The 14,320-nt window shown below is 40.2% G+C and overlaps 1 protein-coding gene across 2 annotated transcripts in view; it reads left to right on the forward strand.

The window, feature by feature from the left end:
- The window catches only part of col11a1a (collagen, type XI, alpha 1a), a 132,357-nt gene that overhangs the window by 88,736 nt on the left and 29,301 nt on the right, over window positions 1-14,320 (forward strand). For both annotated transcript variants that reach the window (XM_062992005.1, XM_062992006.1), the window contains exons 38-43: window positions 504-557; window positions 961-1,068; window positions 4,236-4,325; window positions 8,643-8,696; window positions 12,755-12,862; window positions 12,941-13,048. In XM_062992005.1, coding sequence (XP_062848075.1) covers window positions 504-557; window positions 961-1,068; window positions 4,236-4,325; window positions 8,643-8,696; window positions 12,755-12,862; window positions 12,941-13,048 — 522 coding nt within the window. The remainder of the gene's footprint in view (window positions 1-503; window positions 558-960; window positions 1,069-4,235; window positions 4,326-8,642; window positions 8,697-12,754; window positions 12,863-12,940; window positions 13,049-14,320) is intronic.

A 14,320-nucleotide genomic window follows, 5' to 3' on the forward strand; every position in this document is an offset into this window, starting at 1 on the left:
TGCTTGGATTGTATTCGGTCACAATTTTAGGTCGCCTTTGATTAGCGTCAGCTAAATGCAATAAATGTAAATGAAAGTGTTTGGGCATCTGGAGCTCCCCATCTTCACATGCCTGTAATGCTATCACTTTCATTATAGCAGCAATTACAAATTGCTAGATTCTTACACTATGAATATATAATAAATGTCTTTCTTTATACTACTGCATAAATGTATCAAAAAAACATTTGTTTATACACATTAAACTACATGAAGCGTTCAACAAATAAATCCCTTTGTTTAGAAAAATACTTTCTATCTTTAATTTTTGCTCATTATGTATTGTTTGTGAATACGCAAATGTAACTTCTCTGATCCTTCTTTATATCTTCACTTATCATCCAACTTTTGTGCACCAGGCACCATAATACACATCATAACACATATTTCTCTCTGTATTACTAGTACTCTAATACTAATGGATCATTTTATTAATATTTAACAATTGTTGATATTCTTTGCAGGGTTTCCAAGGTAAAACTGGCCCACCTGGACCTGGAGGAGTTGTCGGCCCTCAGGTATGACTTTACCTTTTTCAATACATAGGTCGTTATTGTATGTTGTGTTTAGGAACAAATCAAGCCATAAAGTCAAGAAAACATTGCCAATCATGTTTGTCTGGATACCCAACCACCCCCGGATCCCAGAGGCTACTGGGTTACTGTAGTTTACTGCTGAGCAACTTGAGCCCCTTTTTAAACAATTGTAGCACAGTGGATCAAGCTCTGGGCTATCAATTGAAAGGTAGTGGGTTCTAATCTCAGCTCTGCCACCGACCACTTTTGGGCAAGCTTAACCCTCTTGGCTCTAGGGGAGTATTACAATGGCTGACCTTACCCTCTGACCTCAACTTCCATAAAAAGCTGGAATATTCGAAAAAAGTTTTCTTGTACTTTACATGTGTATATGTTTGTATGGCAGGGTCCAACTGGCGAGACTGGTCCTGTAGGAGAAAGAGGGCACCCTGGACCCCCAGGACCCCCTGGAGAGCAGGGTCTTCCAGGAGCAGCAGGAAAAGAAGGTGCAAAGGTAAACCTAACAAAACCTTTTAAGTTCTTTACGATGCAAAACTTCATGATGTACCCAGAGTTGTTTTGGTATGTAATACCAGCAGTTTCTACTGCTGACATACATCAGAAGGGTGGTAAATGGCTAAAATTATTATTATATATCAGCTTTTACCACTAAGGGCACTAGATTATTTTTATTTCTCTTATTATCAATGTTAATATACTGGGCAAAGCATTTAGATGGAACTATAGATGACAGTTTGCATGCTATACCAGTATGAACCACAAGGGACAGCGTTTATACTACCACTAGTTTATACTAGTGTATATTCATAGGTATCAATATGATTGATAAAGGCTAACAATATTCTGTGAGCTGTTAAAAATCCATCCATCATTCCAACTGAACATCTTACATTGCACCACCCTTACAAACTTCTCTGCTGTTTCCGATTTCCTTATACAATACCACAGCTCCTCGCTCAGCACCCTATCTTAGGTAGTTCGTTCTAGGTCTACAAACAAACAGTGCATCTCCTAGCATTCCATGTACAACCATCTATATCTTGTCGTCATTGAGACTGATCACTACTGTTATGTCTAGCTAAAAAATGAACACTTGGCTAGAAGTAACTGACCCCACTGTGAGAGCCATGACTTTAGGGTTGTTGCCAAATACACTATGTTGCTCTTCACAGCAATAAAGTCTCCCTAGCACAGCACCTCACTTCCAGCACACTAGCTCAGTTTATTCCGAGCAGTTGATCGGACTTTCACAAGGTCAAATTGAGCCTTTGTCTTTTAAATTCCTGTGGGCATTTACCATCGTGTATTTCTGACTTTCAATTTCTTCCTATCCTAGTCAGAGACACTCCCATCAGCTTGATCAGGCCGATCTGGATGAGCTGTCTGTCATCAGTCAATGCTGTTTAACACAGAAACTCTCCAGAGATTCACGAGCAGAAAACACTCTGTCCTTCTACAACTTTTCACTCTTTATTCACATCTTCATACTAGTTTGATGGGAATTTAAACAATAGTAATTAAAATTAGATGCTGATGCTTACTGTACTATATAGAGGCTTATTTAAAGCCCTTCATTTTACCACCCTAGATCATTATAGCTTAGTGTGTTTTTGTTTAGTTACTTATTTACTTAAAAATTGTTATCTTTTGACATCCAAGTTATACAGTGTATCACAAAAGTGAGTACACCCCTCACATTTCTGCAAATATTTTATTATATCTTTTCATGGGACAACACTATAGAAATAAAACTTGGATATAACTTAGAGTAGTCAGTGTACAGCTTGTATAGCAGTGTAGATTTACTGTCTTCTGAAAATAACTCAACACACAGCCATTAATGTCTAAATGGCTGGCAACATAAGTGAGTACACCCCACAGTGAACATGTCCAAATTGTGCCCAAAGTGTCAATATTTTGTGTGACCACCATTATTATCCAGCACTGCCTTAACCCTCCTGGGCATGGAATTCACCAGAGCTGCACAGGTTGCTACTGGAATCCTCTTCCACTCCTCCATGATGACATCACGGAGCTGGTGGATGTTAGACACCTTGAACTCCTCCACCTCCCACTTGAGGATGCGCCACAGGTGCTCAATTGGGTTTAGTCCATCACCTTTACCTTCAGCTTCCTCAGCAAGGCAGTTGTCATCTTGGAGGTTGTGTTTGGGGTCGTTATCCTGTTGGAAAACTGCCATGAGGCCCAGTTTTCGAAGGGAGGGGATCATGCTCTGTTTCAGAATGTCACAGTACATGTTGGAATTCATGTTTCCCTCAATGAACCGCAGCTCCCCAGTGCCAGCAACACTCATGCAGCCCAAGACCATGATGCTACCACCACCATGCTTGACTGTAGGCAAGATACAGTTGTCTTGGTACTTCTCACCAGGGCGCCGCCACACATGCTGGACACCATCTGAGCCAAACAAGTTTATCTTGGTCTCGTCAGACCACAGGGCATTCCAGTAATCCATGTTCTTGGACTGCTTGTCTTCAGCAAACTGTTTGCGGGCTTTCTTGTGCGTCAGCTTCCTTCTGGGATGACGACCATGCAGACCGAGTTGATGCAGTGAGCGGCGTATGGTCTGAGCACTGACAGGCTAACCTCCCACGTCTTCAACCTCTGCAGCAATGCTGGCAGCACTCATGTGTCTATTTTTTAAAGCCAACCTCTGGATATGACGCCGAACACGTGGACTCAACTTTTTTGGTCGACCCTGGCGAAGCCTGTTCCGAGTGGAACCTGTCCTGGAAAACCGCTGTATGACCTTGGCCACCATGCTGCAGCTCAGTTTCAGGGTGTTAGCAATCTTCTTATAGCCCAGGCCATCTTTGTGGAGAGCAACAATTCTATTTCTCACATCCTCAGAGAGTTCTTTGCCATGAGGTGCCATGTTGAATATCCAGTGGCCAGTATGAGAGAATTGTACCCAAAACACCAAATTTAACAGCCCTGCTCCCCATTTACACCTTGACACATGACACCAGGGAGGGACAACGACACATTTGGGCACAATTTGGACATGTTCACTGTGGGGTGTACTCACTTATGTTGCCAGCTATTTAGACATTAATGGCTGTGTGTTGAGTTATTTTCAGAAGAAAGTAAATCTACACTGCTATACAAGCTGTACACTGACTACTCTAAGTTATATCCAAGTTTCATGTCTATAGTGTTGTCCCATGAACAGATATAATGAAATATTTGCAGAAATGTGAGGGGTGTACTCACTTTTGTGATACACTGTACATGTACTAATAATCATTTGTACCATATGTAAGATAACACTTAATGAAGTGCCCTGTTACAAAAGAACAGGTAAAGGTACAGCAATCACCAAGTCAGGTTATCTCACTTTTATCATTATCACCCAAGATTCAAACCCAAATCTCAGCAGTGGTAGGCTAGCTTAGTAGACTGCTGTGTCACCTGAGCGTCCCATTATTACTGTTACAATTATTATTATGTCTTAAGGTAAGCATGTACTAGCTTTTATCCTCCAAATTTGACAGCTATCATATACACTCTATACAAAGTGATCGATCATTGATGAGACTTGCAAGTATTCTATGTACCCACTTTAAACTCAGTGGTCAGATACCTGTGTCCCTAACTAACTCATATAGTTGTGTATACTTGTGTGATGCTTGTCTGTAGGGAGATCCAGGTCCCCAGGGTCCTGCTGGAAAAGACGGACCACCCGGACTGAGAGGGTTCCCTGGAGAGCGAGGTCTTCCTGGAACACCGGTAAGCAAACACATGCAGAGCCTTTAACAGTAGATATAAAAAGTCTACACACCCCTGTTAAAATGCCAAGATAAATCTTTTCAGATTTTTTATCTTTAATGCAACTTAAGGAGACAGATAACAATATGTGCAATTCAAACAACATACTGAAATCTTTATAGGGGAAAAACAATCAAAAGATGCTTCAACAAGGTATTAGTTTAGGTTGTGCATATTTATGCAATCACATCATTGTAAGATTTTACCAATTTTAATTGAATTGTACAATTATAGGCCACATTAAAGGTGGAAAAAGTTTTGAAATTATTCATCTAGGTCCCATTTTTTTACATTACAGAAAATTTTACAGGCATTTTAACATGAGTGTGTATACAGTGTGTATGTACACTGTGTTATTCTGGTGTTGGAACCCATTTCTGCTCTAGTTTATTAGAGCTACACTGCAGAATCCCAAAGCTACTCCCAGAGGCTTTGCAACCAATTACTAAAACACGGCAGAAAGGCGCCACAGTCAGCCTTTATACTGAACTTCGCTGTATAGCTGCACTTGCTCCTCCTGTACTACAGTCATGGCCATAAGTTTTGAGACTGACACTAAGTGATTTTAGATTTTCTGTTAGATGTTTGGATATTTGTATGGTATAAGTACAATTTCAAGCATTTAAGCATTTATTTGTTGATAAATAAACTTTGCATATAAGTTCAGTAATTACAGTGTTGACCCAAGACTGCAATTCACACTGACATGCTGGATACCAGCTTTTGGGCCAAATGGCAACCCATTCTTGCCTAATCAGTGCTTGGAGTTTATCACAATTTCTGTGTTGTTGTTAGTCGAGCCACTTTTTGAGGAATGACCACAGGTTCTCAATGGGATTAAGATCTGGGGAGTTTCCTGGCCATGGACCCAAAATTTCAATGTTTTGTTCACCAAGCCACTTAGTTATCACTTTTGCCTTGTGACATGGTGCTTCATCATACTGGCAAAAGCATTGTTCATCACCAAATTACTCCTGGATCGTTGGGAGAAGTTTGCTCTTAGAGGATGTTTTGATACCATTCCGTATTCATGGCAGCGTTCTTCAAACAGAATTGTGGGTGAGCACAATCCCTTGAATGAGAAGCAACACCACACATGAATGGTCTCAGGATGATTTACTGTTGGCATGACACGCTCACCTTTCCCTTCTCCGGACAATCATTTTTCCAGAAGTCTGAAACATTCTGAAGCGGGGCTTCATCAGAGAAAATAACCTCACCTTAGTCATCTTCAGTCTAGTGCCTGTACTTTCTGCAGAATGTCAGTCTATCCTTGAGAGAAGTGGCTTCTTTGCTGGCCTTTTTGACACCAGGCCATCCTCCAAAAGCCTTCGTCTCACTGTGCATGCAGATGCACTCATACCTGCCTGCTGCCATTCCTGAGCAAGTGAGGTGAATTGGAGATCCAAACTGCCCATGACTGTGTTTCACATTAAACTTATGAACTGATAAATCTTATGTAACGAGTAACTACCGTTTCTGTCATGAATGTAACCAAAGTGTGTAAAACATGACATTAAAATCCTAATAAATTACTAAATAAATCCTGAGCAAGCTCTGCAATAGTGGTAACCCAATCCTGTAGCTGAATCCTTTTTAGGAGACCCTTTTTGGCACCCTGAAGCCTTCTTCACATCAATTAAATCTCTCTCCTTGACGTTCTTGATAATTCAGTAAATGGTTGATTTAGGTGCAATCTTACAAGCAGCAATGTCCTTGCCTCGGGAGCGTTTTTGATTCAAAGCAATGATGACTACGCATGTTTCCTTAGAGGTATCCATAATTAACAAAAGAAGGCAATGATTTCAAGCACCATTCTTCTTTTAAAGCAGCCAGTCTGCTCTTCTAATTCAGTCAGCATGATAGATTGATATCAGCTGCCTTGTCCTTGTTAACACTTTCTCCTGAGCTATTGAGAAGATCACTGAGATGATGTTAGCAAGTCATTTTGTGGCAGGGCTGAAATGCAGTGGAAGTTGGGTTTTTGGAATTGTTACTTTGTATGGCAGGGAATGAATGCAATTTATCTGATCACTCTTCATAACAATATGTGTCAAATAGTCTCAAAACTTTTGGCCACGACTGTAACATTCATTGTTATTTCACAATGCTATTATTAGACTGGAAATGTGAGTGGTTGTGTGTGTGTGTGTGTGTGTGTGTGTGTGTGTGGATGAGGATGTATGTGTGTGGGTGTGGGTGTATATGTTAATGTACAAATATGCAGTATGCAATAATGAATGTAAATTCATACATATGCATGCAACAATGCACACAAACAGTCTCTCTCTCTCTCTCTCACACACACACACCAGAATTAGAATCAACATACAAGGAATCTGACTTAGTGTACTAGTGCCTGACATAAAAAAGCTCACAGGTTCACTCACTCACTTTCTTAGGGTTGCGCTAGTGGTTATCCCAGCTTTTTAATGGGTGCAAGGCACACAGTAACACCCTGGACGGGGCGCCAGTCCATTGCAGGGCAGATACACATACACACACATACACACGCCCATTCACCTATAGGGCAATTCAGTGTCTCCAATGAACCTGACTGCATGTTTTTGGACTGTGGGAGGAAACCGGAGCTCCCGGAGGAAACCCACACAGACATGAGGAGAACATGCAAACTTCACACAGAAAGGACCCAGACTGCCCCACCTGGGGATCGAACCCAGGACCTTCTTGCTGAGAGGCGACAGTGCTGCCCAGGATAAAAACTAGTAATATTAAATAGTTCAGTAAAATGTTCTGTTAGAGAGAAAGTGTCCAGTGCAGATGTTTACAGTATGAGCAGTGAGCAAACGTGAAGTGCAGATGAGCAACGTGTATTGCAAGTACAATTAATTGCATTTATGTGAGGTGCCATGTAAAAGTTAATACATCACAAATGTGCAAATGTTTATGCAGATGTGTTTCATGAATATGATGCACACTGTCTGTGAGAGAGTCTGGGATAGAGAGTGGGCTGCCCATGTATAGAGAGAAGTAGTGGGGAAGGAATACCGCCTTGAGGGGAACTGGTGCTGATGGTACATGGGTCAGATATGTGTTTTGCTTCCTGTTAGACAGGAAGTCAGTGATCCACTTGCAGATGGAGTCAGGCAAATGCAGCTGAGAGAGCTTTTCATGCATTAGAGCCGGAATAATTTAATGAAAACAGAGGTGAAGTCCAAAGACATATTCTGCATAGGTTCCAGATGCTGGAGTATGAAGTGGAGAGCTGTGTTTACTGAGTAAGAGAGGTTTGAGTAAGGGGTCTGTCATGGATTTTAGGTCGGACAGAGCAAGGAGCTTAAAGAACTTCATGACCACAGAGTTCAATGAGGCCTTGTATTTTGGGCATGGGGATGATGATGGAGTAGGCTGAGATTTAAAAGATGTCTGTGAACATTGGAGACATCTGGTCAGCACAATGCAGCAGACAGAATCTGGTCCTGCCGCTTTATAAGGGGTTCTGTCTCCTGATTAGCTAGTTACCACCCCTGTCAGAGGACATGAAGGCTGGAGTCAGGGGGGATGTGTCAAAATTGTCATTTTGTCTTTCAAATTGACAGTAAAAGTAATTCAAGCTGTTGGATAGGTGTTATCTGTCTCTGGCCCTTGGAGACAAAGTCAAAGACGTTTTGGCGAGTTTTAATTGCTGCCTGTATTTGGGAATTAGGTGGACAATAAAGTGATCAGAGTGACCCAATGCAGTATGGGTAACAGCATGATATGCACTGTTTACTGTAGTGTAAGTGATGAAATCTAGTGTTAGTGATCTAGTGCTATCCTCTTTGGTTGAGCACACACACACATATGCAGCAACACAAGAAACATACAGACACAGTTTGCTACAATAGATCAAACTAACTTATTAACACACACACACACACTCACTTATTCACTCATTCACTGACAGATATTCATTTACACTAATTCACTTAGTCATTCACTCTCTCACTCACTTTTATTCTCTTACTCATTCACTTGCTCACTCATTCACTAACACAGTCTCACTCACCCAGTCACTCGCTCACTCATTTACTTTAAATCCATTTCCTTGATGAATATATAAATAAATAACCATTAATTAACATAACAGTTGCACTCCTTTACTCAGTTGAGTTTACATACTACCTCTTTCATTCATTCACTCTCTAGTCTGTGTCACCCATACAATTTCCACCCACTCATTTACTCTCGTTGACTTCATTCTACTGCACTGAACAGCATGATGTGCTTAAATCATTGATTACAAATTTAATAAGTCTGGCTTGTTTTCTGTTTCAGGGTCCAGCTGGATTAAAGGGAGCAGAGGGTCCTCAGGGTCCACCTGGACCTGTTGTAAGTACTCTAGCAGCATTTGCAATGTAACATCTTCGTCTTATGTTAAACTAAACACACTGGAGTTTAAGGCAATTGTTACAGGCAGGGGAAAATCAGTGGCTATCTTGTCTTAGTATGATTTATTGCTTCTTGTATAATTATTTGTAATCTCAATACATGACCTGAATGTATAAAATATACATTTAAAATATTAAATACTATCATACAGTCATTATGATAGGAGTCAATAAGGTTAACAGCCTTGCTGAAGGGCCCTATAGTGGCTCTTTTCTAAAGCTGGGGTTAGAGCGCTGAGCCAGTGGCTGCTTGGCAGGGCTGGGATTTGACAGACCCCCCCCCCATACGTGCATACATGGAGGGACTGTGTGTTAGGCAAATATACCCTCCTTGTACACGATCGGGGTCCCAAGCAGGGAAACACTAATTAGCTACGCTTAACTGGGAGAAAATGCATAAACAATATAGTAATAAAAAAAGATTGTAGACAAAATATTTAAATCAGCCAGGGGTGTTCAAGCTTGCATCCAACTATTTATAAAAATGATTGGCTGTGTCTGAGGGTGGGAAGTTGAAGGGGTTTCTCACTGTAACTGCAGTTGCAGCTTCCTCTGGCTGCTAGAGGTGCCTGCACGTGGGTGGGTTGATTCTCAGTGCTTGTGACTCTCTGTATGTGATACTGCTATCTGTGAGACTATGTGTGAGAGGAGGTCCATGATAGTTTAAAGGATTGTCTATGGCAGCGGTCCCCAACCTTTTTTGCACCATGGACCGGTTTCATATAAGATAGAATAAAAAAATAGATTAACTTTAGAATTAAAAATCTGTGTGAAGAGTTTTTTTTTGCTGCAATGAGACGCTGCTCCCACCTAGTGGCGATTGGGGACAATTACACCCGAAGAGTATCAGAAATTTAATTGCTCTTGTAGCGATCATTAATTATTTATTCTTTCTGTGCGGCCCGGTAATAAATGACCCACGGACCGGTACTGGTCTGCGGCCCGGTGGTTGGGGACCACTGGTCTACGGCCATGAAGGAAGGCACAGTTAGGATACTGGATGAGGAAAATGCAAAAAAAAGTTATCAGAACATCCTCTACAGGGTATAAATGTCTGTACAGTTTTTTTAATGGTTGTAACTTTTGTACATGCCACATTTAACATCAATTCAGTATGCTACATTTAGCAAATAACGGGTAATTGAGCACTGGAATGTGCAGAAGTTTGTTCTCCGTAAAGAAACATTTTCTCTTAGAAACATGAAAGCATAAAATGTAACCAAGTATGTCTGAACATTTACACTCTTAGAATACTGATAAATAGAAGCTAGAGAAATATAGAGCTGAGATGCCTGGATCCATTTATTCATGTTTGCTTTCTGTTTGAGCCCAATACACAAGGGTAAAAAGTGTGGACGTGTGTTGCTCTGTTTGGTTTTCTTACCCAGTGCCATAACAAATCAGACGTGGTGTGAAATGCCATATTAAACGATTTCCACCATGCTGGTTGTAACACTGCTATTGTTTTCCACTAGAGGACACTTTTCATCTTTTAAAATGATGGAAAGCATCCGGACTGGCATTTCTATATAGGATAAGTTGGTGGTGTTGCTCGGTAATCCCTGACTCTTGACATTTCACATCACATCTGCTAAGAAATGCTGGATTGTATCCGAGGCCTGGATTATAAAGACCTTCTGCTCTTTGCTGATTGTGTTTATCTCTAAGCTTAGGAAAATGAGCATTGTCCAAGATTGCTGAGCAATATGAGCATGGCTGAGTGAAGTGTCGTTGATTTATGTCAGCTAGATAAAGAAGGAATTTGCATCTGTATGAAGATGCACTAGTCTGTATGTTAATATTTCTTTATAGAATAAAGAGTAATGATATTGAGACTCAGCTGGCTAAGCCACCTCAAATAGTTGACCATTAGATGTATGGCGCCGAGAGGCAGTCACCCATGCCTTGATGCCACACTCGCAATAAACCAATCATGTCGGAGATGTAGGAGACATCTCAGCTCTGAAAAGGAGCAGTGAGGTTGATGCCTTTCATCTTGATTTGATTAAAGCTGTCTGTCTCAGACCTTTCAACTTTGACCACAACCCTTTCTGAACTGCTGTATCTCAGTAACGTCTCATCTAAGCTTTAATCCACACCTGGACTCGCTTGAAGGTAGAAGGCTGTACAGCAGGTTTTTGTTTCTAGTTTAATTAAAGCTGGCAATTCTAGACCTTCCAGCTTTGACCACCTTCGTGATCGGCTGTAACTAAGAAAAGTCTTTTCTAAGCTTCATTCTCAAACAGAATTTTAGGAAGTCAGAAGACAAGGAGGGAAAAAGCAATACAGAAAATTGTTCTTTCTATCTTGATTAATTGGCTGCCAGCCTTTTTAACAGCTTTATTTTAGTAAAGCCTGCTTCATGCTCACTCTCAATTAGGAATTTTAGAAGGAATAAAAGTATAAGGCTATTCAGAAAATTCATTCTCCTACCTCTTTCCCCCTAGTTTGATTTAATCTGTCTATCTCAGACCATTAAGCTTTGACCATCAGCTTTTTAAACTGCTTTATTTTAGGAAGGCCTGCTTTATGTTCTTCCAATCAGGACTTCAGAAAGTCAGACAATAGAAGCCATTTAGAATATGTTCCTTTCAGAATAAATACACTGAACATGTTTACCAGCTTCAAAGTCATTAGGAGTGACAGATGACGTGCAGTTGGCAGGAGCTTTGACTTTGCTGTTGTAATGTGATGATGCATTTGTGGGGTGCTTGTCTGAGAAGGTGCCCTCATTTATTAATTTTTTCATTCATAATTTATTCATTTATTATTACTAAAGTAAATAATTTGGACAAGGGTAATAGGGGATGTTATGGCAAGCCTACACACTGGGTGCAAGGAGTAAGTGCCATCTAGGAGCAATTAACTTCTGCATATTTATTAGACACTGGGTAAAAACCGAAGGAACTGAAAGAGAAGCCACGTGGACTTCACACATCACCCAATCAGCTGCATCCTGGCTTGTTTGAATGTATTTGCACCCTCAGCAATCGCATTAATCCATTCTTTTTTAAAAAAAATATATATATATATTGAACGTGTTAGTAATTTGGAATCCAAAACAGTTCGGACTAAATAATAGAAAAGCACAAATTTGAGAAGGTATCCAAGACCATCTCAACACACTGAGCGCTCCCCAGAGCTTATTTAGTTTAGCATAAAATGGTGGAGAAGTTATGAAGATATCTTCTGAAGATATATAAAAACAACATTGTGACACAGCGGGATATTCTGCTAGCACACCAACGCCGAGATTCTGAACTCCTCGGTTTGAAACTCGGCGTTGCATCCGGCTGGCTGGGCACCATCTAGCTTGCAACAGATACTATTTGGCCACTGTATCTGCAGGGTGGGGGCCGGACTATGTGTGGGTGGGTGGGTTTTCATACGCTGTGTAAGGACCCTGATTGGCAGAAGAGACACCTGTGCAGAATGCAGAGGCACGAAAAGGAGGGCTGTGCACGTGTCGGAAAAGGCGTGTACAGCGACGAGCTCTCTTCGGATGCAATCTGGCATCCCTCAGCAGCGGAAGACAAATTGAGTGCGCTAAATCGGGAGAAAAATGTGGAGAAAATGCATTAAAAAACAACATTGCAAAAGTTACTGGTTTGGAATATCACACATTAATCATATCAAAGGTATGATAATAATTATATACCTCGCCAATGGGTGCAATTATAATATTATGATATTGTGATATCACTGCACCTATAATATAATAATTTAAAACACCTTACAACAAAGTGTCAGTTTTTTTTTTTTTTTGAATTCTAAGTGGTATGTCTAGCATAAATCTCGCAAGTCAAATTAGTTACACTGCAAAACATAAAGGTATTAGCATCATATTTGTCGATGGGGGAAATGAAATGGTGCAGATTACAGAAATATGGCCTTCTGTTAAGAAGCTTAATCTAGAAAGGAAGTTTACGCACAATGGTGTAAAGAAACACCAATTTTGTATTTGTTAAAACCTAATGTTGGATGTTGGTTTGTGTTTAGGGCTCTCCTGGTGAGAGAGGTGCTGCCGGTCCTGCAGGTCCCATCGGTTTACCTGGTCGTGCTGGACCTCAAGGACCCCCGGGCCCTGCTGGAGAGAAGGGTGCTCCTGTAAGTACTGTTTCTGACTATGGATTTAAAGATGCATTTTTAAGATTACATTACTTTAATTAATGCCTGTGTGTTTAGGGTGAGAAAGGACCATCGGGTCCTGCTGGCCGAGATGGAGTCCAAGGTCCGGTTGGTTTGCCAGGCCCCTCTGGTCCCCAAGGACCACCCGGAGAAGATGGTGACAAGGTTAGATGCACCTAACAAATTGCAAAACAAATTACAGGAGCTGTTTTATCCATTAAAATCAATTCAGATCATGTCATATCTATTGTGTCGGTGATCATTCTTCATCAGTACAAACAAGCTGGACCATCTGTACCGCATATTAATTTCTCACATCATATCCATCATCATTATTTGCTGTTGCTAACCTAGTTCTACATCTCATTAAGATCATTTATGGGAGACAAACTATTCATCATTTACAGTACATTGTGTCAGTATTGTACTATTATTGGTCATGCTTCCAGTAAATACCAACTGTCAATGTGCTTTACAAATGCACTGTATCCACAGAAAAGTGTAGTATTCCAAGATAAAAATTTAAGGCATGTGCACTACATGAACAAAGGTATGTGGACCTTACCATCACATCAGTATGTGATCAATACACAGTCAAAACCTATTATGGCGCTACATGTTTGAATAGATGGATACATGGATAGATTAGTAGGTAGATTGGTAGATGTATTAATGAATAGATTGGTCCATGCATACAGTATACAGCATAAATTGGACAATTAATAAATGGCTGCATAGCTAGATGCATATCTGGATAGATATCTATACAGAAGGTGTAAATAGCTAGACAAAAAGTGGATACATGAATGGATGGATGGATGGGTGGATGGTTAAACAAATGTAAGAGTACATTGATGGAGGAATAGCTGGATAAATTGGTGGGATGATAAGTAAGTGGATACCAGAAAAGATAAAAGGATGGATGACTGAATGGGTAAATTGATAGCTGGATTGTTGATTGGATGGATTTATAAATAGATAAATAAATTTATGTATGAGTTGAGGTATATGTGGACATATAGATGGATAGCAAAAGGTATGACATGGATTCCGCAATTATGTGCAAACTCTGATGATCTATATTAAACCAGCATTATTTTACAATGTTACAAAGAGCATCTTGTGATGTTACTAAATGCATACATCCATACATACGTGCAAAGATTTGAGGTTTCAGATTTGTATTGAAAAATATAGTACTAAAGTCCAGATAAATATAGAAGCATTTTACTAGTGGTCTCAGACTTTTAGCTTCTGGTGTATGGTTAAATTTATAGATAACTAGACAGATGGATAAATGGTTGGATGGGTAAATATATATTTTAAAGGTTAAATAAATGAATTGATATAGGAATAGAAAGATAGATTATTTACTTCTACGCCATAAAACGTCAAACATTTGTGGAAATTCCAATTCGAATCTGGCTTAAAATTTTT

This window comes from Trichomycterus rosablanca, chromosome 3, assembly GCF_030014385.1.
Source record: "Trichomycterus rosablanca isolate fTriRos1 chromosome 3, fTriRos1.hap1, whole genome shotgun sequence".
In the NCBI taxonomy this organism is placed as follows: domain Eukaryota; kingdom Metazoa; phylum Chordata; class Actinopteri; order Siluriformes; family Trichomycteridae; genus Trichomycterus; species Trichomycterus rosablanca.